Source organism: Botrytis sinoallii (genome assembly GCF_014898435.1).
Source record: "Botrytis sinoallii strain Bc 23 chromosome Unknown BSIN_005, whole genome shotgun sequence".
NCBI lineage: Eukaryota > Fungi > Ascomycota > Leotiomycetes > Helotiales > Sclerotiniaceae > Botrytis > Botrytis sinoallii.
This window is the reverse complement of record NW_024066032.1, coordinates 2458246-2483302: the sequence shown is the minus strand read 5'-3', so window position 1 is coordinate 2483302 and position 25057 is coordinate 2458246. Positions and strand designations below refer to the sequence as shown.

Below are 25057 nucleotides of genomic sequence, written 5' to 3'. Positions count from 1 at the left end.
CAAATATATTGTTGCCCCTGAGGGACATGAAAACTATCCTTTCCGCTCCAATAATTCATATTGCGAAAGTGGGCTCAGATGTAGCTCGAGATATTCGATACCACACTATGCGAGCTCTTTACTGCTAGCTTTTCTTGCTTTGCACTTTCCCCAATTTTATTAGGGGATGTGTTTTTCTCTTTCATTCTCTGCTCGGAGGGTTTGGTTTGCGCATACTTCGTCATGTCGCATGCGAAATGCTGAATTGAAGACGCCGATTGGGAGGGAGAAATTGGATGAGTTGTGAGGAGATGCCTCCGCTCCAATCGTGTTGGGATTTATGTTATGTTGATCTCAGTTCGTGGAAGCGAGGAAATATCGATCTCATAGCTCTACACTACACTACTTACTGGTTGAACGCGAGCACAGCGGTTCCATATTAAATGTCAAATAAAGTTTCCAAGGATGCTAGATATCCCTGATACGTTATCTGAGCACGAGGGTACATTTTAGCGGGGCCCTGCTTTCAGAACCTGGAGAGAGTAATCGTGGCTCTGAAACACATGTGAAGGGTTTTCGGAAGAGGATTGTGAAGATTTTATTAAGGGCTTGGGAAATTGTACGAGGGGTTTTTTGGGTCCTTTGATATTTGAATTCATATTAGTATGTATGCAGAATTGTGGTAGCATGTATGAGCTAGATATTATCCTTCTTTGCAAGAGATTTTTTTTTCCACAAATGATGGTTGGGGGATTGGCAATTTGGATGTTTTTTTTCTTTAAAAAATTCGGAGCTGGAGGTAGATTGGGAAAGGTATAGGAATGGAGTTTTGGAATGGTATGGAAATCTAATATGGCAGAGTGTTTTTTTCCCTGGCTGATAATTGACACTGCTGGTAATTATGTTTCATTATCATAAGTCTTGAAATTGGAATTGAAATTGAAATTGAAATTGGCATTGAAAGAGAGGAACTAGAGTACATCATCATCTATCTTACTTCTTTCTTCTCTCTCTCTCCTATATTCGATTCTATATTTGATTTTATATTCGATTCTAAATTATTATTCTCTAGCAAGCCGATGGAGTTTGTGATTGATTCTTCCCGTTTGTTTGTTTATCTATCCTTTCTTTCTTTCTTTTTTCATACTGTCTCGGTGCTTGAATGATCGATCACATGTTTATGAGGTTTCTTGGGTGTTTGGATGGTGGATTTTGGAGGGTTGGTGGGTTGGGGTTTGTGATGGATGAGATGAGATGTGATATGTATTCATGGGGATTGTATGTGCGTGTGTGTGTGTGTTTAGGTATGTGTGTAGTGGTTTTCTTATGAGGAAGGGGTGATTTTCAAGTAGACATAATTCAATGTTCTTATTAGGGAGCTTTGGAAGATGTTGTAGATACCCGCAGGCTTTCATTGTAATGACTATTGTATCAAGATTATGAAATCAAAAGAAGATATATCTCTTGACGACTATAGCTACCTAGCTAGAGTACATTTAGGATAGTAAATCTTCTCAATGGAAGAGAAATGACAATCGAATGTCTTTTTTACTCTTATCTTGTCATGTCTCATCTTGTCTGATTCAATTTTTACTTTTATTTTATATCTTCTGATGATTCGTGTTCTTTTTCTATCCTATCATGTTCTAACTTGCGGATTGAAAGAACAGTAGATGATGATAAATACAAGCTGTGAAGGGTAATGTATATGTGATAATCCCCAAACTCCTATTCTCCGTACAACAAAATACCAAAAAAAAACCCCCCCCAATAGTACATAATCATCCAAAAACTCTCTCTCAACCTCTATAAAACAAAAGATGAAACCCTCAAATCTCCCACCAGATCGTCTCCACGAATATTTAGAAATCCTTAGATCCCGCGGACATTTTTCAATGAAAACAAAAACTCTCGCCCGCGGATACGGAATCTCTACTCCCCAGATATTTCCCCTTCCTCTGTTAATTCTCGCGTGGACGACCCATCGCCGCCAGATTTTGTTGATGTAGCGGTAACAGGTGCTCCGGTTCGCGAGTGCCCATTCCGATCCGAGCTTTTCGATTAGGTAGTCCCATGCCTTGATTACGATACGGTGGAATCTGGCTGCGAGGGATTGGTCTTGTTCTGCTTCTTCTTCTTCGGCTTCTTCGTCGTAGTCGTCTTTGTATTCTTCTTCGCCTCTACCAGCATCTTCGTTGTCATCTTCATAGTTTTCTACTACCCATGATACTCTTCCTTCGTCTTCATCATCCCCATCATCTTCTTCATCATCCCCATGATCATCATCTTTATCATCTTCATCTTTATCATCCCCATCTTCATCATCGTCGTCATCGTCATCATCGTCATCGTCATCTTTATCTTCTTCTCCATCTTCTCCGTCATCATCTACAGGTAGAAGAACCAAAACGTTACCATGACCCTTGTGGGCCTTTCTACATCTGCAAAAGTCCTGACCAGGAGCATTCATTTCAAATAGAATATGAAATGTCCGAGGCTGAAGTTTAGCTAATACTGTTTTAGCAAAACTGGAGATTCCCTCTTCCCACTCCTGGAATGAATCATCATCCACGTCGTCTAGATAATCCAGGTAGTTTACATAGTCTGGATAGTCCATACAATCTAGGTAATTTATATAGTCCGGAGACTCCATACACTCCAGATAATCCAAATAGTCCATACCATGTCCATCATGAGGAACAGCCGCATCATTCTCTGAGGTATTTTGATTCTTGTCCTCTTCTGAATGAGCCTCCTGCTCAACGACCGTGCTCGGACTGCCAGTTCCAGAAGCGAGATAATCAGCATAACGAGCTTTTAATGTATCTTTTAACTTTTCTGGAACTATCAACCACACACAAACACCGATAGCGAATAGTATTTTACCGATCAAGACCTATACAGTATCAGTAAATTGCTCAACAGGCCCCTGATTGAAAGCAATGGCGAGTGTATTGTTTAGAGGAATACGAGGAGTAGCCTCTACTTTGTCCGTGTTTAGACTTTCCTCATTATCTCCGGGCTCGGAATGAAGATTACACTCGTCTCCATTATCATCCTGGTCCCCATTCTCAGTATCACTATCGAGACTATCATCGCTGTGGTTGTCGCTGTCGTCGTTGCTGTCGTCGTCACTATCACTCTCTTCATCATTATCATCTTCATCCTCGTCTTCAAGATTATAGTGATGGTCCTCGACCGCAATATTGTAGTTATAGCCCCCAAAGAAAAATATCTCTGACAAAGGACGCGGATGTTCCTCAACACTAGAGGCCACTGGATTAAAAGTATCTGGCTCTGGATCCAATACAGCTTGTGAAGGAAAGTTTTCCTCGGTGAAAGGAACAATTATAGATGTTAAAATGCTAGTCGATGGCACTGAAGCTATATCGGCGGTCGCTGTCTCAGACGACATGGCAACCAGAGTATCTGTTACTATTGGAGTATCCTTGGAAGACTCGAAGAGAGCGGCTAGCGAACTAGCAAAGCGAGAGGTCCGAAGAGCATTTCGACGGGCTATCTGTTCTTTCTCCCATTCTTCATCATCAACCCAACCGACCCACGTATTCCCATCTTCATCGATCAAATCAGTGGTATCCTGTACGAAGAGTGGACAGCGTAGAGAACCATCGGAGTTATCTCTCTCGATGCTCTCGTTTGTATCTCCTTCACTGTAATGAAGATCATGATCCGAAGTTTGTGACATTATTAATTCGGTAGCGAGCTGATCAAGATAGATAGCCGTCTTAATTAAGATTGTCTTTTATAAATCAGTATATTGAGGAATGCTGGGAATATCGAAATGACATACCAACTGAAAAATAAGATAATATTGCGAGAAAATCTGATTACTGGCTGTAACTTAACCCTCAAGGTATTATGTCACCAGTTTTCGAAAGTCGAGAAGGAGCGAAGTTCAAATCAATTATCAAAGTCAACAAATTACTTCTTGTGAGGAATGTTGTCGTGCTGTTGTCTTGATGTAAGATTTGATGAATGTGATATCTTGTCGAAAATTATGTGATGTATGTATGTACAGATGAAGAATGAGAATTATTGAAAAAACATGTTTGTGGGCGAGAATGACGCTAAATCAGCGTCGTTGATTTTAAACCACCTCGACCTTGTTTCGGCGACATTTCAAGCAACTAGTTACAATCACCATTTTGGCATTTACCTTAGTTTTATCACACTAACATGAAGATCACTGTGAGATACTTTGACACGTCGAGTTTGAGGTGATTATTCATTCGATTGTTATTACGTGATTACGTGCTTCGTGCAAAAGGATTGACCGCTAATGTCTTTTCGATATCCGTACACTTGAAAAGTGAAAAAACTGAACGCTTAAATCGAGGTATCAAAAGTTGATACCGAGACACTAATACATATGACTGGAGCAGAATCTTTGCCTTTAGAAGTACTCGTTCTCGATTCTTCCACTGCTTTCTCCAATTCTGTAGTTTCCTTTGCTTGCATAGCTTTCTTCGCCTCTTTCGCTTCCTTCGCTTCCCTATATTTTTTGTGCAACGCGGCCCATGTCTTATGGTAACGATACCAGATAAATGCAGAGAGTGTGATAATCAAGACCAAGATGAGCGCGAGCCTGGTCATCGTTGGGGTTGTGTGAACTGTGTTCTCACTAGAGGGTTCTGCTGTTTCAAGATGTGTTGATGTGCCATTGGATTCGTAGGATGTGATATTTGGTTGCGGGTATACGCTTGTTGTGTATATAGATCTGATAAGGTTCGCCGTTTCGTAATGAGTTGGTGACATTCTGACGGTCGAGTAGGTTAATAAATGTGTAGTTGCTATTGAATAGGTTGATGTGAAATCTATTTGTGATGTAGAGATTTTGAACTTTTAAGGTTTGAGAGAACCTCGAAGTATGATGATGATAGTGTTGTTCGGAACTGGCTGGATGACTAAATTAGATACGGCAGAAGGACAGTACAATGAAGCAAGTACAAAGGGCTAGGGGAATATATGTAGTATATGCACTTTTTAATTTTACATCGTGCGAAGTTTATTATCAATAGTCTATTTTTGGGTCTCAGTCTTAGGCTTGGCTTAAGGTTTTTCATTTTAGCTTTTAAATGTCACTTCCAATCCGTGTTCCAGATCTCAAAGTTAAACTAGAAAAGAGTATATAACGTAGCTCAAATCACAAAACCTGATGTCAGCCAGAAATTTCCTAATATTACCAATCATGAGTGCTGGAAGAACAAAAGATCTTCAATATTTTAGTGCACATACACTTCACACAATTTCGGTATCTCACAGGCTCATACAACTTGTTAATCATGACATCAAGAGATTGATCAAAATAGTACCCGACCCAGTTGTGAAATAACAAATTGTAATTTGCTGTTGAAGTCTTAGTTCTGAATTGCTCGAATGCCCAAATCGCTATGAATCTTTAACTTGTCTGAATGTCCCTGTGTAGGATCATCTATATCAAATCTTCTGGGAAAACTGTCTATGAAAACTCTTTTTCTCTATCGTCCCATGTAACTCCCTCAATGGTATCTAAGTGCGATCCAAGAGAGCTATTTTCTGTAAGTCCAGATTCCATCTTCTCTTGTAAGTCTCGAATTGGCCGCTGCAGCATCTTGTTCATTCTTTCTTTGCGATTTTTGCGAATCAAAAAACATAACTGATTACAGAGAGAAGAAGTTTGAGGGTGTATAGTATCATGATCCATCTCAAGTATTGCCTTTTGTCGTACAGTATCTCGTCAGACTTTTGCCGTTCCTCACTGGTAGTGGAGCTTAAGAGGCTGGAGGAGTTCGATGGAAGAGTATAGTTGAAGTAATATTGAACTGGTACCTATCGGAGAGGGATATTAACATTTGATAATCAAGTCAAATTAGTCGATTCAATAAACTATTGAACTTGAATGATGCTATTGACTCAATTCATCTCCATGGTACTTCAGTTCAGACTTTTCGACATACTGCTTCTGACACACCCGGAATCGAAAGGACACTTACCATATTGATGAAAACTTATCGTTATTTTTTAGACTTGGGAATTTCCTATATAAAATAGTGTGTATTGCTGTGGGGTGTTGGTTGGTGTAAGGGTGTACGGCGAGAGATTGAGAGTACTATTTACAGAAAAAAAGTCTTTCGCAGTGTTCACAAAGGTTACTACACTTTCCTTGAATTGTCAACGCTAAGTTTGAGATCGCATATTTATTAATCGTTATCATGGGCAAGAACGATGCAGATGCCAACGTCAATCCTTTTGTCCCCTATCTAGTTCGCTAGTTAGCTCGCTAGACAATCTAGTGTTTCTTAGTCGACACGCTAAGCTCAATGATACGGAGTAAATGATCACACACGAATTTGCGATAAGAAAAGAGACATGTGTGTAGAAGAAAACCTATTGAACCACAGTGGGCAAATAACATTACAGGACCAAAATGTATTGATTATATATAATTCATTTACTCCTAATTCCTAAATACCGGAAATATTCGCTCAATCCTGATTTTGAATAACTTATCCCAAGAATACCCTAAACACTTTTCTCCTCCTGCGCCAGTAATGGGACACTCTCTTCTTCCGTTACCAACAAGTCATCTTCGGAATCTGACCAGGACTCAGATATGATGACGGTATTACGACTGAGAAGAATCGATACGAATATTAAGAGGAGAAGAGACATCATTGCCCATGCACCAACATTATATTGGTCGTCTGTCGTCTCCATCGGTTTGCTTGCGATACAGTTGATTCCTTCGGGAAATTCGGTGAAATTATTATGATGGGCGAAGAAGATAAGAGCTTGATTGGCGCCTTGAGTTGTGTCCGAACAATGGGCGAATGCTGGTCGAGGTAACTTTGATAATGATGGCTGCATTTTGAATTGTTAATATCAGATTGTAGTATTGGTGAGTATCTTTCAGAGTAACTAACTTCTTTCCTTAGACGAACGATTCTTTATTGCAGTGAAAAGGGGTTGAATGATTTCGAAGTAAATGATGGATCTTTTTTCGAGATTCGAGATTGTGTGAACTGAACGTTTGAAGAAAGTAGTGCGATGAAGATGTTTTTTCATATGAAAAGAATTTAGCGTGAAATGCTAAAACTCTTGCAAAATGACGGCTCAAGCTCTAGCTCAAAACTATAAGGTTATACACGTGATCATATATTCTGTTCCTAGAAGACCACACTTGCATAGCCTCTTAGCCACCAAGAATTGGTTTGAATCCACGTTCGATCGGAGTTAGATTCCCAATTTACTGAGATTTCGTGAACATCGGAATTTGCCATGATTCTAAGGTTGACTCTAATTGTTGCTTTGTATCCATGTTTGAAGCAATCCACTTATCGAAATCGTTCCGATGTTGAACTTGCAGTACAATTGGGTCAATATGGGTTGTAGAGGTCTTAATCATTCCCTAAATTGAAAGCATGATCTTCAATCGATTTTTCTAAAGCTGACTTTGGAAATCAGTGCTTTGATGGCTGAGATTTCGATCAAACTTAAATTTGTGAGCAGTATTCTTACAACTGATGCGAAGAATTTTATCTCTATCATTGAGGTTGAGGTGCGTTTATGCTCTACCCAAATTAGCCAACACGTATCGCTTTCCTTCTCCATTGGTGTCTTCCGTCCTTCGCCACCAATTTTGAAACTTACTGAGCATGAATGTGAAGCTTCACCGAATATCGTGAAGATGCCATTTCAATCAGTGGCTTCAAAGCTCCAAACCCGATGAATGAGATGTTAGAATATCGATAATGCTCTTTTATGCCAATTTCCCTTTGGCTTAAGGGTTATGTCTGCGGCTTATTTCCACCACTATACATGCTCATCTTTCCAAAAATTTCTCGGACATTCATTGTTACATTTCTATTTCCGATAATGAAGCTCAGATATGCCATTTTGGGTTTCAACCAATGAGCCATTTAGATTTGGAGATAACCATCCACCCCGCATTCAGAAGTTGAGCAAACTTTGATATTTCATATCTAATCAAAAAGATATGCGGAAAGATGAATAGAACCCAGGAGATTATTTGCACAATGTGCGAAAGGTGTAAATCATGGTAGAGACGCAATCAATCTGTTATCACCTACGAGACATCACGGTCGGTGCCGAGAATTCAGGAGGTCAGACGCTCCTAGAGTCTCATGTCAGCAACTAGAGCTGTGGGGTTCAATGTTCACAATAGTATTCGAGGCAAGCATCCATTTTTCTGAACAATTGTATCAATAACAATAATATACGATAGATAATCAAGAGATGAGGTTCGCGACGGTCACGTGTAATTGTCTTAGCTCATAATTTTCCTCATCCACAAGCGCCAACTTCATAGCTTTCTTTAACCAGCTGAACATCAAATGCATTTCAGTTGCATGCGATCATGAACTACTCTCAATAGTGAATTATTTATTTTATATTACAATAGTATTCATCCTTACATACAGAATATAAAGAATACATGAATTTTTTCTTTTAATCTTGAATTTCTTCTTATTTTGTTATAATAATAGAATTTTACTATTACAAATAGTTCTCTGAATATTATAATAATATTAAGTGATTTAATTAATATTTATTAAAAACCATAATTATTTTATAGATAAGTTAGTTAAGAACTAAACTATACTATCTTTATATTAGAAACAGTAACTTAGAGAACTCAAGATGTAGCTGATATTTATTAGTTATTGATTAATATGTAGATTATAGTTTCAAGTTTCATTTTGTCTATATCACCTAGTTGTATACTCTGATATTGTCACGGTCAAGCTGCGTAGGGCTTTCGGAGGCACGTGAGTTGGTCCTACGGACCTACTTCGGACCGACGCCAGCCCGCGCACAATTATAAAATGTAGAATTTTCATAGCTTAGGAGAATTATTGAAAAGTCTTTGTGCTACATTACACCTAGTTGATTCATTGCTATTATCTACTCTAACAGATATCTTTCGACAAGTATAGAGACTCGCTGGTATAAGTAGATTCAAAGAAAAAAATTGAGATCAACAAAATGTTTCCTTTCATACACTAACATCTTTAGAGTTGTGCATAAACGTTCACATATTAGCAGATAATGATACAGCTATCTAAGTGGATAGATAAATAATGTATAGTATACAAATGGGCTGAAGATACATCACTCATATCACAAAGTCACATATCGTAAAATCAAACATCAATAAATGAGCATGCAGCTAAATATATCAAGATGTGAAATGTTTATGTGGTTGGTACAGGATGGTGCAACAGATTAAGCAAGTAACGGCTGGAGCATGGGAACCACCATTGAGGCTAACAATCAAAATGCACCAGTCTCAGATGTCTTTCTCTTCAGTATTGATCAAGTCATGTTCGGGGACGTCGGCCACCACCTGTATGGTGGATGATTGGGGTGGGAGGTTATCAATGCGTGACCCGAATCTATTGGGCCCCATTTGACGCTCATTTGCTGCTCGCCAGAAGTCAAACTCAGAGGGCTGGACTCGCATGGAACCTGGAAAGAAAATAGGGACTAAGCTCATGCCCAGGCCAGGATACTGCCGCTCAGCGGCTTTTAGCACATCTGCTACACGGTTGCCTCGGATTGGCTGACCGATATCGCGAATGTGAACTCCCAATGCACTTGGGGATCGGCGAGCTCCCGCAGCGATCACATTCTGAATACTCCCCAAGGCTCCGATGCCCAGTAGATCTAGCTAGAGATTAGCTAGGTCGAAAAACATAGCGTGTGCTCAAGAAATCCTCCTCGCAGCAGTAACTTACACCAGGTATCAATCACCAATCCATCTGCTGTGATCAGTAGCCCAATCCATTGAATTGCTAGAAGTGCGACAGCGAGGCGGGTGACGCGTGAAGGGGCAGACGTGCGAGTTCCCCGAGCCAGGATTTCCAGATCCAACCCACCCTTTTTTTCACCTAAGATTACAACTGCGTGGCGGCTGCCATTGCCTTGGGTGAGGGTGACTGTGGCCCCCCCCGTCTCGAGGACATGACCATTTCTCTTTCCGCCATTGTGGAAGCGAGCCGCTCAACAGGGCTAGAAAGTTCCCATAGGCAGTGATAAGAAATGTACCCCACTGCCCATACAGCACCCATGGTAGCATAGCAATGACTAGCTGCCCGAGGATGACCACAAATCCCGAGTACCATACCCAATCGCAATGTGGAACGCCATGATTGTGCCCATCTTGATTGATAACTTGATAGACCGAGATTTGCAGGGCTTCCCATGGCTTCCCCTGCTGGTGGCTGATGCCCTTTTCCTTTTCGGTGAATCCCGGACGGGCCGAGACAGATTGCGAGGGTGGAACATGAGACTCCTCACCTTCCATCTCCTTATCGTATCGATCGTCCAGGTCGCGTAGCAAGCGACCTAAGATCCATGAACTTGCGGTCCGGACATGTTTACTGTCTGCACCAATAACTAGCGTATTAAGCATGTCGGTCTCGGGCATCAGTCGTCCGTCTATGTCAAGTAGTTGTGAGCGGCTAAGAGAGGAAGAACTGGCGGAGAAGAGGTTGGGCGGATTATCTGCTTACCTCCAATCATCGAAAGTAAGGCTTTCGCGGAGTATGCCACCCATCCAAAGGAGAAAGCAACCGGGGTGATTGTGCGCCCTGCCAGCTGAGCGACAGCTTGCTGAACGATCTCTGGCCCTAACAAGAGGAGAACAGAGAAGATATCACTCGGATCTACCCACTGCGATGCGAAATAATCGGCTGTTGTGGTAGGATTCGTGATATTCACAGATCGGAGGTTCACCCACGCTTTCATGATTGGAGACATGACTGGGTGAAGAGGCATTCCTGACTGGCAAAAGTAGAGAGACCGGAAAAACACGAAATTGGGTTCAATATATGGCTGCGACAAAGACCTCTCGATGTGATCGTTCGCGATTTCTCTGTTAAAAAGGCTAATAATTAACCCTGATTTTAGTCGTTTTGGCACGTTTAAGACAAACAAATGTGAAAAAATGAGTGGGTTAATTGGCAATGTGACTGTAGCGAAGCGATGTACTCGAGTAGTGTGGGGCAGTCAGCTTGGGCAGCTATACAGAACCGATCAATACTTATCCAGGCCAATACCGTTTTCGTTAACAAAAGTTTAGGTGGCATCAAATACATCCAGAAAAGTTTGTAGCTTTTTATAGGATATAGGATATTTGTCCCCAGGTAATGTTACTGTTTCCATGTAAATGCAACAACTCAGCTTTGCCGTACAATTCAGCTCCAGGGGCCAGTGTGACCTTTTGATTCAGCCGCAGCGACGAATTGTGGCGACTTTTGATTTGCCCAAAGATGCTTTGAGTATTTTCATGGGGTTTCAGTTCGAACATTTTCACAGAGCCTCAATATATATCGAGGATCTAGATGATGATAAGTATGTTAAAAAAAAGTTCATTGATTTTCATAAATCCAAGAATACAAGAAAGAAATCCGTTTTCTTTTTTTTTTCTCTTTTTTTCTCTTTAGAACAAAACAAGGTTACCTGGCCGGGTCTCGAACCAGTGTCTGATATCTCACCTATATTTTTGTAGCAGATCTAGTATGGATGATCCAACTCCTGCCACGGGAATGGATGATGTCAAGCTCCAGTCGATAATTGCCAGTATCCCAGAAGCTTTCAGGCTACATGGTATTTGGGAGCCTGATGACGGCTCCTCCGATGAAAATTCTTCCGATTCCGAGGACATGTTTTCTGACACCGGATCCGAAGATTATGATGAAGAGGCTGAGGAGGGTAAAGATATGAATGACACCAACGGTAACGAGGAAAACAACAACGACGATGAAGAAGGTGACGACGATGCTGTTGATGATGGTGAAGAGGACGAAGAAGGCGACAACGCGGAAAATGATGCAGAAGACAATGATGAAGAAGGCGGTCCTCCAATCGTCCTCTTCAATGTGCGTTTCGATGATCGCCTTCTGTGTGAGAGTGGAACAAATGTCGAAGAGCATGATGAATGTCCAAATAGCATTCTACGCGCTCATATGTGGGGTGCTCGTTCGAGACTACACTTAGACCACCACAAAATGGGATTCCTCTCGTAACTCGCGCAGGTTTGTGTTCGTTCCAAGTTGCACAACTGTAAAACGAAGAAGTGCAAGGAGACGACAGAGGCCATGGCCAAGTGGGCACCGGATTGCAACTGGGCCAAATTTAGAGAATGGGCTCTAGTAGCTATGTCATGCCAGGCTGCGATGAATGATCAACAGAACAGGTCACGAGCCCATACCCATCTTGCTAAATCCGTCACTAGTTGTTTTGCCATCCTCAAAAAATTCAGGGACAAGGAAAAATACATTACGCCTTTCTTAGACGGCCAAGGCAACGATTTACCTTGTTACATTGAGCTTTCGGGGGTTTTCAATATCATCTATTGGATGGCGGGAATCCAGTCACAACTGGGCACTGGATCTGCAGATTTCAGCAAGTGGGGGCATGATTTCCTCCCATTTCGTTACACTGCCAGGACGGTACCGGAAGCGGCTCGAAGCGTTGGAGATCTTTCACTCTGCAAGAATCGTTTGTGGAACCTGGTTAACGTCAGCGATCGAAAACACGGAGATCTTCCAGATATAGTCGCCGCTATTATTCGTCATAAGGAGTATATTTCCCACGAAGGTCATAAGAAATGTGCACCAAGCAAGTGTCAGGAAGCTCAAATGGACAGTACCAAGGTCGTTCAGCTTCATAAATGCGTCGAAACATACGATAACTCTCAAAATGACACTGCGGGACCCATCAATTGCGTGCAAAAGCTGTTTCCAGTAGAACTACTCCTGCCCAATCTTGAGCTAGGCAAAAGTACTGCATGGCTTTGTCAAGGAACTCAAGAAAAAATCCCGGGAAAGGGACAGGATATGTCCAACGAGATGCACCGACTTTGCTCTAACAGCGATCCATACATTGCGCTCTCACACGTTTGGTCTGATGGAACTGGTGTTGGAGTAAAAGATGCTGGATCTGTCAATTCTTGTCTCTTCAAATACTTCGCCAGTATTGCGACTGACTTAAAGTGCAAGGGAATCTGGTGGGATGCATTATCAATCCCGTATGACCCCAAGGCCCGGAGTAAGGCCTTGAGCGTCATGCACAGCAATTATGCCAATGCAAGCTACACAGTTGTTCATGATCGGGTTTTACTGAACTTTCCATGGAGCGATGATGGAGGTCCGTGTCTTGCGTTAGTTCTTTCTACTTGGTTCACGCGTGGATGGACCACGCTGGAATTGGCTATGTCGAAAAGTGTCAAGGTCTTGTTTAAGGATGCCAAAACTGGAAAGCACATAGTCAAGGATCTAGACCAAGACATTTTGGCGCACAGTCCGCGCGCTTCGTCCAGAGCTCACTGGCTGGCAACCTCCCTGATCCAACGACTCCGGAGACCGATTGATAACGTTGGAGACCTGGTCACGATTCTCTCCACTCGCAGTACATCATGGGTGCGGGACCGCACAATTATCGCCAGTCTTCTTGCCGGCGTACCTGACCCCGATCTTTCCAAGGGTGAAAGTGAAATTACAAGAGATATACTACGATATCTGGGTAAAATTCCTTCTGCAAGCCTTCTTCATGGCAAGCCAACGATGAATGATAGCGGCGGCTATTCCTGGAGTCCTGCAACCCTGGATGATCTTCCCGTAGAATTTTATAGGGGTTCCCGATCCACTGATGATACACTCGGATCTATGCTAGAGATTGATGACTCCGGCGCGGTTTGGGGGCTGTGGGACTCTCGGGTAGTTGTGGAGTATGATATCATGGAGCCTTACGGTAATGACCTTGCTGCAACCCTCAGAGTTCAGCTTGCTCTAGAAGAGTGGGATAAGCATATTCTCCTTATGCCACCGGGCTCGTTCACTCGTACTAAAGCCCTGCTTGTCGTCCCGTTGGCTATACTGAAAGATGGTCCAACAATCAAATGTCGCTATGTCGGTACTGTTATAGTGAGACATGACGAAGAGACGAAATGGCTGTGGACCACACAGAATATCCAGTTAGGCGGCCAGGAGAAAGGAGATCGAGAGTTGAATCCTTGGAAGGTTTTGGAGTACTTATCATCAATAAATGATAAATCCATGTTTGATAAAGACGAGATGGTAATGAAGGACAATTCGGAAGAGTCTTCGATTGGAAAGATGTCTGAGTCTGCGAATCGCTTTGGTGAGTGGTTCAGGGGAGGTACGGTGGACCTATCCACTTGATTGGCCAATGACTCGGCTACACAAGAATCATATCCCGCCGATTTAAGCCCTGAGGCTCTTATCAAAGCTTTGGAAACTAACAATAGAAGTGCCACCAAAGTTCTGGTCAAAAATAATGTAATGATCGATCCAGCTATCGTCAATTTCTCGGTGGATCAAACTGTAACAAAAGATAAGGTCCAGCAAGATCGCAACGACAAAAAGCTGGCTCGTGGTCTTACGCTTTTGGGGGATGTCTACGCGGAAAATAAGTTATTTGAAAGAGCTATCGCAACCTATGCCTTTGTTCTTGAAGGAGATTGGGCAAAGCGTGAAGAAGTGAAGAGTAGCCTCCCATATCGAGACATTCAGCTCGCCTTGGGACAGTCTTTCATGGCCGTGCAACGAATTCCTTCGAGCAATCGACTCGCCAGCCACAGCAAATACACTCAAGTTGCTGAAGGTCTCTTCGCACAAATATTGGAAGTATGCGAGCGCAATGGGAGCTACTGGTCAGTGGAAATCAACAATAAACGTAGAGAACCAACACGAGGGCAGCCACCAACTTCAAATCCTATGGCGGACAAACAAAAAGACAAGACAAAGCTGACCACAGATGATCCAGGCAAGACTGTGAATGATCTGAGCAAAGAGATCCAGGATCGACGGGGTGACGAGCGAAAATCAACCAAGTGGTTTCAACTAGAGCTCAACGCCATCGCTGAGATGATCGCTTTGGCGGCCAGTCGCTATGATTTCAAGACAGCCAGCGAACAATGTAAAAGGGCCCTAAGAAATTTCGGTGACTCGATTGAGGATTTTGAAGGATTTAAACCACGATGGCCAGATAGGAGAACTCAGAATACCATCTCGAAAAAAAAGCGTGATGAAACCGTCGCCGCAGTCTACCAGCGAGCTTTAAAGAGACTAAGCTCCATCCTCAAAAAGCATCACCCGCTACTTCTCGTTATTCGACTGCATTTAGGAGCGAATTACAATCTTCAATCCAAATACAAGCAAGCTGAGATGCACCTCAACCAAGTATTATCAGGCTTGGAAATTCAGGCTCAGCCGTATATTCAAGGATTCAACACACATGATTCTTTGGCGGCTTTTCAAGATCATCATGTCCTCCTTGCTTTGACAAAATACCACCTTGGCCAGACATACATGGAACAAGATCGATATGACCACGCTCGCGATAAGTTTAACGAAGCTTTGAAATTGAATCCAGCCGGAAGACCAGAAGGCAGCGAGCTTTATTATTCAACCACCTTGGCTCTGTGTAAAAGCTATCTAGAGCGCGACAAGGTTGATGCAGATAAGGCCCTCAAACTTGCAGTGTCCGTCATCGTGGCCAACCAGACGGAGATAGTAGGATCAGACCCAGATTGGCATCTACTGATGGAAGCAAACTTGAGCGTTGCCCGAGCTCTCCGTGCGACCGGAGAGACAAACAATATAGATGAGGCCAGCAAAATTTGTGAGTACACTCTGAACTTGGCTAAAGAGAAAGGTTTGTTTGGTGAGAAGAGCAATCTGGATGAAGCAGATCTAGCTTCGTTTTATGCTTCCCTCTACGAAGAGAAAAAGCTCTACGAGGAAGCCAAGAGCCTCAGAGGGAGTGTTCGTGATATTGTTTCAGAGCTAGAAGGACCCACCAGTCTATCATACGTTAAGTGCTCAAACACTCTCACAAAGACACTCCAGACAAACGGAGATTTCCTGACGTCGGTGGACAAGCACGACGAGGCACAGATAGAGTTTGAAAATGCTATTGCCGAATTCAGTGCTGTCTTCAAGGGATTTAAAGAGGTCTTAGGAGAATATGCGACCCGGACATTGCGGACTTGTCAGACTCTTGGTACGCTTCATCTTGCTCTTGGGCAGATGGAAAAAGCTCGAGAATTTTACGATCAAGCATACCAAGGATACCGGAAGCGATACGGAATAAATCACCGCTATACTTCGACTGCAGCCCACAAACTTGGGACTGTCTGCTATCAAAGCTGCAAATTCACACAAGCAAAAGAGTCATTTCTGACGGCGTACTCTGGATACAAGGAAGACATAAAAAAGAAAAATTTTCACAAAGATATCACGTCAGTGTTAATCGATCTAGCTGAAACCTGTGCAGTTCTTGGAGGCCCAGACTACGAGGAGCTTGCGGAAAAGTACTACAACCAAGCACTGACTCACCTAAAAGATTGCGGGCGCGACGACATGAAGCATGATGTGTTCCGCGTAAAGCTCAAAAAGGGTGATTTATTCAGACAACAGAAGAAGTTTCCGGCGAAAAAATTAATCCTGGAGGCATATCAACATTTCTGTGATTTTGATTTGAACGAGTTGAACAAAGACAACGTGGATAATGGTAATGCAATAAAGCGACACGATTCAGTAGAGCAGTGGGAAGCCATGTTGCGATGGGCAGAGCTACTATTGAATCTTCAACAGCACGAAATCGAGTGGGAAGGTTCTGAAGATAACCCCGAAGAATTAATTCGGGAGGCTAAGAGAGGTCTGAAAGATGCCACTAGTGCTAGCCATCCGCTTACCATTCAGGCTGCGGTTCTCCTTGGTGAAATCTGTTTGCAGAAAGAATGTCAGGGTGGTTGTGAGGGGGAAAGGGAGCTCGAAGTTGTTATAAATCTTTGTCAGAAGATTCTACCACCTGGTGCTCCCGTGATAATCAGGTCTATGGATTGCTTGATTCACCATTGGTCTGAAAACGCCGATAAAAGTAAAGATGTTGAAAACATGCAAAAATCCAAGTGGAAAGCTCTCAAGGATGGATATGGCATTGACACGGCAGTTGCGATCATGAAAATGACAGACCCCAAGCGAGAAAATATTATGTGGAGCTTCAATTATCTTGATGACGAAGATGATGAGAACGAAGATGATGAAGAAGATGAAGAAGAAGAAGATGGCGACAACGAAGACGATGACAGTAGCTCTGATGAAGACGACATGAGCTCACAGTCGAGTGATGAAGAGGATCTGGATCTCAGGTGCGAACAGGGAGTATCAGAACAAGTGGAACAGCAGTGCATTGTCCCACCAGAGTATTTTACTATGGTTCATAATGCGCAGCCTGTTATGGCACAGCCCTGCAACCCAGAATTCCAGGTTCAGCAGCAGGAACAATTTATGCCCCAACCTCAATACCAGCAGCAAAACTTTGAGGAAAGTCTGGCCTCGCTTGTTCAAAACATATTGAATTTACCCTTTCAGGCGCTTCAAGGGTTCAGCGATGAGTTCAATGAAAGAGATAATACTCTGCCCCAGGAACATCCACCGTCACTCTTTCAAACCACATTGGATCTACCCTTTCAGGCTCTTCAAGGGTTCAGCGATGGATTCAATGAAGGATATAATGAAGGATATAATACTGGGTTCCAGGAGAATCCACCGTCACTCTTTCAAACCACATTGGATCTACACTTTCAGGCGCTTCAAGGGTTCAGCGATGAGTTCAATGAAAGAGATAATACTCTGCCCCAGGAAGATCCACCGTCACTCTTTCAAACCACGTTGAATTCACCCTTTCAGGCTTTTCAAAGGTTCAGCGATGCATTCAATGAAGGATATAATGAAGAATATAATGCTGGGTCTCAGTAAATAGACATTTGACATCTCAGTATTATTCATAGCTATCCGTTAAATCCAGACTGTGGTGTAGAACGTAGAGGGATATTAAATGGTTTTCGGTTTACATGATTTATTCCTACTCGATTACTATCTGATTTCTATGTGTAATGATTTGAAACTAATCATCGTAGCCCGGTCATGAGCATATAGTGAGTTTGATTCACAAAACAATAAGAGTAGTAATTTTAGTCTAAATGAGAAGCTGACTCTGATTAACAATGAATATATAATGATCATAAATATCTATAATTAGTAAAAAAAAGTATATTACCTTTAATTGTTTTTATTTTTCTTTGTATATTCCTTTGATTTCATCTATCCATATTATTACAGTGGTGCAACAATGTAAATTTCCAACTTCCTGGCCAAACGTTGGCAAATTGCAATTCAACATCATTACCTCCACAATTCTATAAACAGTAGGTAACAGTCTCGGGAATCTCCTTGGAAATCCAGGTGCCAGCATTGGAACGATCAGTCTCTTCGTCGACGATTTCACCTCCACATATAAATGTATATCCGGAAAAGTCAATTCAGAAGCAATAGGTCAATGTACCTCTGCAGTCACTCCCCGATCAGACACCGAATTGATAGCCAGAACTTCCGGAGAAGTTCTCAATGATGTATGCCGCTCTTTCAAAATGCCTGCTCTCATAAAATACATTCCCACACATTCCTAGCACTATCTCCCGTCTAGTACGAAAGCATTCCCATCGGCGATATCCCAACTCACCAGCAGCGTCCCCCTAACTTTCTATAAACAACTCATCTACTGCGGTATCTGGCGCGCCATTATAAAAACTGGCGCTGCTGCTTTCCTGCAGCAGATATACGGTCAGCAAGCTGTCGTCGGTTTCAATGGCTCCACTATCACATCTATCTATCTCGCTTCTCCTGTTGCTTTTTTCAAAGCCTATCATGCAAGTTTTGCATGCTATATCAGTACCACGACGGGCGTGAGCCTCGGGTCTATATGTACGGTACAAGTCATGGCATTCAAAACGGATGGGTCGACATATGAGGACGTTGCGGGTGGTGGATATGATGGGTTGGGAGTTGGCGAATTTCCTCTTTCTCTCCGACTTTTTACGCACAAAGACACATGTTAATCTTCTCTTTTTTTTTCTACGCGGCTGAAAGATGCACATTCCCCAGTACAGGAACGAACGTCACAAAGCTCTCCTTCCAAATCGTCACATCTGAGATTTTGCAGGAGGTGGATCCGTCTCTGGGTGGATTACTGAAAGGAGCGATTGGAACGGTGGGGTCGATTATGTTTATTATTGATAATTTCGATGCGAACTACAATTGTGTGGCTGGGAAGACAAATTCTGTGGTTGTGCCGGGACTTGTGGATGAGAGAAATGGGGAGGGGTGGAAGTAGATGGAACGGCGTGGGGGAGAGGGGGATAGAGAAGCAGAGGAGAGGAAGGGAGAGAAGATAAGTGACATATATCTCAAAAATATATATGATTATCTTACATTTCCCATGTATGTATGGTCTTTCCTCTAACTACTTTTTATTTACTACTTAGGTACCTCTATAGTTTATTTACATTTCCACCTATTCCCCTCCCTCCCTCTCTTCCCCTCTCTCACCCCTCCCCCCTCTCCCCCCCAAAAAATCCAAAAAAAAAATCCAAAAAAAAAAACCTCTGAAGGGAAGTGAGCCCAACGGGGGGGTCGAACCCCCAACCTTGTGATTTGAGTCATCTCATCTCATCTCTCGATGTATAAGAGTCACACGCTCTACCGATTGAGCTAGCCGGGCGGCTTTAATATTTATTTATATACATGAATAATATTTGGGTTTATATATAACACTAGATGAATCTGTGTGGATGAGGAGGAGAGGTGAGGGAGGGGGAGGGGGAATTTTTTTTGGAAGAAATTTTCGAAGGAAAAAAATAAAAAAAGGGTTGGGGCTCCGATGATATGATGCTGGGCTGGTTAGTAGTGGGGAGTGGATCGATCTACTTATCCACACCTCATCGAACCTTCTTCCTCACACTACCTACCTAGGTACTATTCCATCCCATCCCATCTCATTCATTATAGGAAAGATTGCGATTACTAGGTATACAGGTTCAAATCAAAATCAAAATCAAAATCAAATTGCACAACTCCATTTCACATGGGCGTTTCACTTCTAGACTACAATAAGATGGGAGAAACACAGAATCAATAGATTAAATTCAATTCTCGATTCGTAATCTCATATAGGTTCTCGACCTTTGAGAGATTATAATGATACTCAAAAAATAAATATATACAAGAAACTCCATCTCATCTCATTTCATTTTATTTTTTCCCTCGCAGACTCAAAAATTCCCATTGACAGTTCTCAAGAACCCATTCAAAATCCTGGTATATCGATATAATTCCCCAATACATGCATGCACATAGATATTTTAATCCCAATCCTGCTTCCCAATTGATGCTAATCCCAATTTCAATACCAATTTGAATCCCACTTTGAATCCTACTTGAACAAACCCATTAAAGTCATAATAATACCCCACACTCAGAACCCGAACCCAAAACCCAAAACCTAACTCCTAACCCCAACCCGTTGCCGATTCCCACCGCCCTGCACCATCCCATTCAAACTTCCCAAACTCCCCGTTCCCGAATGCGCACTCCCACTTCCCCTACTCCTCGTTTCCCTCCTCTGTCCACTTCCCCCCACATCAAATTCTCCCGCTCCACCAACCGTAAAATCTCCAATCGCACTTCCATCCATACTAAAGACTGTATTTTCCCCTGGCATTGTATTCCCATCAATATTCAGACCTTTGAGTCCTCCTACCATCATATCGATTTCCAAACTCTTATCACCACTAAAAGTTCTGACTCCAAATCCTCTTCCTCTTCGTGAAGGTTGACCGAGTGTAGCTAAAAGTTCTGGTTCTTCTTCGCTTGAGATCAAAACTTCTTTTTCATGCGAATGTTGATATTCAATCCCTTGAGGATTTGGATCGTATTCATTTGCAAACTCATTTCGATATTGATGCTCATGATTCGCAAACTCATGTCGACATTGATGCTCGTCACCCGCCAGCTCATGTCGATATTCATGCTCATCATTTGCATCTTTTCCCTTTACCCGTTCCGGACTAACACTTGCGGCTTTGAAGCGACTCCAATATTCCCTCTCTTCTTCCTCATCATAAGATTCATCATCATCATCATACTCATCATGATCTGCATATTCAAACTCATGATCCGATCCCACATGTTTTACATTTCCTAAAACTCCCGATAATTCATCTTCATCATCCGCAAGATCATCATCGATGACCACTGGATAACTTCCACTTTGAGGTTTACTGTCTCCCAAATTATGTGTTTCGTCTTCACTATCCCAACCACCAATATTCCTGTCACTCGTAAAACTAAAGGCTTTCTTAAGAACAGGCGAGATAGTGTCTCTTTCCCTTCTTGCAGAAACCTTACTCCAAATAGGTATCTCAACACCTGGCAATCCAATATTTTCACAATTCAAAGAATTTGCCATATCCAAGACACTAATCCACATGGGACAAATGTATCCGACGTTTCTGCGTTGACTCCATGCTAATACACTACCAGCAATTCTTCCACTACTATTGCCTGGTCCTGTACTGATATCATCTCCTCGTTCTAAAACCCATGCTCCACTATCACCTGGAACCCCAATTTTACCCGCGACTTGCCAACTCATAGATGGAGTTTTCCGACCAAAAATTTTGAGAATAGACATTGAAGGAAGTATCCGTCCAGTTTGCGTACCACTTGTTCTAGCTGTACATTTCACTGGTAGATCTGGAAGATCTGTTAAAGGTACTACGCCTGTCGGTTGTGTTGTTAGAGACATTGAGGAAGAAAGATCTGGTAGACGATGTTCTTCAAATTCGAAAAGACACCAATCAATTTCATGAGTTATATTTTCATGAGCTAATCGACGGATTCCGGAACTTGTATAAACACTGCCCAGCAAGCATGAATCTAAATGATCCTCATCTCTAGTTTCGGGATCAGGATAAAAATCAGGATCAATGTCATCGATAGCTGGTTGAGTGATTGGATAATTGTGAACGTTTGATGAAGAGACCGGAATAGGAGGAATATCTCCTGGTTCAAGAGTAGGGAATTCGCCATCGGAATCATCTTCATCCTCTGAGGCATAAGGAGATGAGTCGGAATCGAATGATGAGCCAGAAGATGAATAATCTGTAAAACTGTAATTGTATTCTTCATCACCGCTCGAGTAGTAAGATGTATCCGAGTGTGTTAAATCTGGCATTTCAAGGTACTGAGGAAGGGCTTGAGGGCGAGCTGAAGAGCGGAGAATTGGTTTTGATGGTTGAACTTGTTCTTCTTCATCGTTGTCAGAAGGATCATCTAACATATGATGAACAGACATTCCATAAGGTCTGTCATCAACTGTAACGAGACCTCCAAAGGAAACAGGTGGAAGATGATGATCATTGATATATGCCCCCATACTAGCACCATTCTTGGGACGTTCTTGATGTTCAGTATTCTTCGCTTCAAGCTCATCACCATGTGCCATGCTTCTCTTTACACCACCATTTCTCGCTCTTACAACCTTTCCACGACAAACTTTCAAGCCATATGTAGCTTTGTCATAAACAAGACTCTTCTTCAATATACTTCGAACCTTATTGACACTTGTACATATGACGAGAATGGTAGGTTTCGTTTTCGTAGACGATTCACCAACTGATTCGAGAGAGATTTCGACTGATTCGGGATATTTTTTATAAAAACTTCGAAGCACGTGGTTGACGTGTGGCATAATATTTGTATGCCACAAATTGATATGCTCCTGACTAATCCGAATAGCGGGGAACGTCTTGAGCTTGGGTTTCGACTTGATAGGTTCAATGGCTGAGACGGAGTAGTTAGACGAGAAATTACATAAAAGGGCCCTTGAACGGGTATCAACTCACCAGAAGATTTCTTTTCTGGCCACTCAACAGTAGCTTTTTGAGGCGATTTTTCACGGATCGGTTTCTCGCCCCAATTGATTTCTGGTTCTTGAGGAGCAGTAATATCAATCTTTGCATCTCTTCGTTCACGATATCCCTTGATAGAAGAAGATGGGACTTCAATCTTTACAGGTGTAGGTACGAGTGATGGCTCATCACTTCTTTCACTATCATCATCCGAAACATCGTCAAGTGAACAACAAGTATTGAGTGCTTTCGATACACGCCAAAAGACTTTTTGATGCATAACATCTGGTCTTGCTTTTCGTGAAAGTTCTCCTTCAGGAGCACTCAAACACGCTTTCACTGCTTTGACATAGATATTTCCACATCTAGATGCGAGACGTTTGAGAACTTCAGTAGGGTTTGAAGGGACTTGGGATGCCCTTGGAAAAAGTTCGGATAAAGAACTCCATAGACCAATTTCGAGAAGAATCATCGCAAGACTGTATAAATCCAAGGATTTACTTTCTTGAGATAGATTGGTATATTTGGTACTCCTCGGATCCAGGGGATGCTTGTACAACATACTAGCAGAGTCAAAACTTGGACCGGAGTCCGTAGCTGTATCCGAAAATAAATCATAGGAGCCTAGATATGATTGCCGCATATTGACCTGGGTCAAATCAAAAGCGCGTGGTGGGGTAGGATGTTCAATGAAGAGAACATTGGAAGGAAGTAGATTGCCATGAACAATGCCTTTTGAGTGTAGATCAAACACAGCATTGGCTATGTTGTAGGCCAACCTGTACTTGACCTCTAGGTTGGGTTCGAATGCAGGACTGATCAAAAGCTCAGACAAGGAGCTTATTATGGGCATCTGTAAAGTTGGGCTTTGAATGTCCATTGGTCCAAAATTTGTGGGTAAAGCAAATAATAGACAAAATCTCGAATGCTCTGCATCTTCGTAATATCCAATGAGACGAAGTAAACCGACGAGTAATCGATCTGATGAATAATAAGCCTGTGAGAGTCCAGCAAAAAGTTTCTCGAATCGAGTCATAGATGGAGTGATTCCGGTAACCGAATAGATAGGATCATACGGGGCATATTCGACCAAGACCGGAATCGGATCAGGAGGTTGATCAATGGCTTGCCTCAAATCCGAAGAATTGACCGATCTCCTCATCAAAACTATCTGTCTCAATGTGTTGTTTGATATTGACCTCGAGGTACCACGAGTAGCAATGATTTGATTTCCTGTCCAGATCAATGTTGCTGGGTCTATTTGCTGTGGTGCTGACATTCTCGTTGATTCGAATTGTCTTTCTTCGAATCCTGAAGAGTTGTCTTTGGAGCTTGATGCTTCCGAGGTCTGTAGACCAGTCCTTGCTGATTGACGTGTTTTTGATAGATCATATAACGTATCAATAGACATGGTTAAATCTCGAATCAAATCCTCAAACCTCGTTTTATCCCATTGAATCAGAGCACTCTTTTCCGATTTTTCCGATGGCCTCTCGTCCGATGTCAACCTTTTGGACGATTGCCATAATGGTTCAGCTTCGGCCAAGATTTCCTTGATCGTTGACATGACATTTCCGACAATTTCAGACAATCCAGCTTTGGATACTGATTCATCGATATCAGGTGACTGTGAAGGATCCGACCATTCCAATCCCCACGAGACCAAACGACTTTGTTGAATGCGTAATTTTCGATGTAATGATTGAAGTTCATGGTCTTCGACGTTTCTGACGGGCTCTTTGATGAAATCATAAATATTTTTGGTATCGGTATAGATTTTGGTTAACCTCCTTTGGAGAGGCATCGGATTTGGGAAGTATTGATCCATGATGGGCGAAATGGATATTGTATTGTGTACCTAGTGTCTACACTGGATAACGTCGTGTAGTGAGAATGATTGGAGGTGTAGGTGTGGGTGTGGGTGTGGTGATGGTTGTGGTAGTGGTTATGGTGGTGGTTGTGATTATGGCTATGGTTATGATTGTAGTTGTGATTGTGATTGTGGGTTTTTTGAGTTGTTCCGATCATCCAAGACGGCGGTAATGGATAAACAGCGATAGAAAGTGGAGTACCAACAAGCAGCCCCTCAAGTTTGAGAAGATATGAATTAAAATGATATAGAAGAAGATGGTATACTCGTAGAAGAAGGAGCAAGAGAATTAAAAGGTATTATGGTATGGTATGATTGTATATGTGAAGCCAAAAGAAGGAAAAAGTAAAGCATCCAGATCGAATCAATGGATCAGGTTAGATGGATGATAAGATGTAAAGGGAGTA

At 42.3% G+C, this 25057-nt stretch overlaps 7 protein-coding genes across 7 annotated transcripts; 2 read left to right on the top strand and 5 right to left on the bottom strand.

Moving 5' to 3' along the window:
- Positions 1-1575: 1575 nt before the first annotated feature.
- EAF02_003799 (uncharacterized protein) lies at positions 1576-3685 on the bottom strand (the record flags this gene model as incomplete). The annotated part of the gene is made up of 3 exons (XM_038899847.1): positions 1576-1669; positions 1731-2875; positions 2966-3685. The coding sequence occupies 3 exons, from the start codon at positions 3683-3685 to the stop codon at positions 1576-1578; spliced, it is 1959 nt and encodes a 652-aa protein (XP_038760774.1).
- Positions 3686-4326: 641 nt separating this feature from the next.
- Positions 4327-4755, bottom strand: EAF02_003798 (uncharacterized protein; the record flags this gene model as incomplete). Its single annotated transcript, XM_038899846.1, has 1 exon — positions 4327-4755. The coding sequence occupies one exon, from the start codon at positions 4753-4755 to the stop codon at positions 4327-4329; it is 429 nt and encodes a 142-aa protein (XP_038760773.1).
- Positions 4756-6501: 1746 nt separating this feature from the next.
- Positions 6502-6846, bottom strand: EAF02_003797 (uncharacterized protein; the record flags this gene model as incomplete). The annotated part of the gene is made up of 1 exon (XM_038899845.1): positions 6502-6846. One exon carries the CDS (start codon positions 6844-6846, stop codon positions 6502-6504), a length of 345 nt encoding a protein of 114 aa, XP_038760772.1.
- Positions 6847-9289: 2443 nt separating this feature from the next.
- EAF02_003796 (uncharacterized protein) lies at positions 9290-10761 on the bottom strand (the record flags this gene model as incomplete). Its single annotated transcript, XM_038899844.1, has 4 exons — positions 9290-9666; positions 9738-9938; positions 10048-10440; positions 10515-10761. 4 exons carry the CDS (start codon positions 10759-10761, stop codon positions 9290-9292), a joined length of 1218 nt encoding a protein of 405 aa, XP_038760771.1.
- Positions 10762-11170: 409 nt separating this feature from the next.
- EAF02_003795 (uncharacterized protein) lies at positions 11171-12029 on the top strand (the record flags this gene model as incomplete). The annotated part of the gene is made up of 2 exons (XM_038899843.1): positions 11171-11355; positions 11513-12029. The coding sequence occupies 2 exons, from the start codon at positions 11171-11173 to the stop codon at positions 12027-12029; spliced, it is 702 nt and encodes a 233-aa protein (XP_038760770.1).
- A 72-nt stretch (positions 12030-12101) lies between these two features.
- EAF02_003794 (uncharacterized protein) lies at positions 12102-19203 on the top strand (the record flags this gene model as incomplete). Its single annotated transcript, XM_038899842.1, is given in 7 exon segments — positions 12102-14145; positions 14212-17785; positions 18083-18098; positions 18153-18238; positions 18250-18442; positions 18500-18867; positions 18960-19203. 7 exon segments carry the CDS (start codon positions 12102-12104, stop codon positions 19201-19203), a joined length of 6525 nt encoding a protein of 2174 aa, XP_038760769.1.
- Positions 19204-20370: 1167 nt separating this feature from the next.
- Positions 20371-24608, bottom strand: EAF02_003793 (uncharacterized protein; the record flags this gene model as incomplete). Its single annotated transcript, XM_038899841.1, has 2 exons — positions 20371-22712; positions 22775-24608. The coding sequence occupies 2 exons, from the start codon at positions 24606-24608 to the stop codon at positions 20371-20373; spliced, it is 4176 nt and encodes a 1391-aa protein (XP_038760768.1).
- Between the last annotated feature and the right edge of the window lie 449 nt (positions 24609-25057).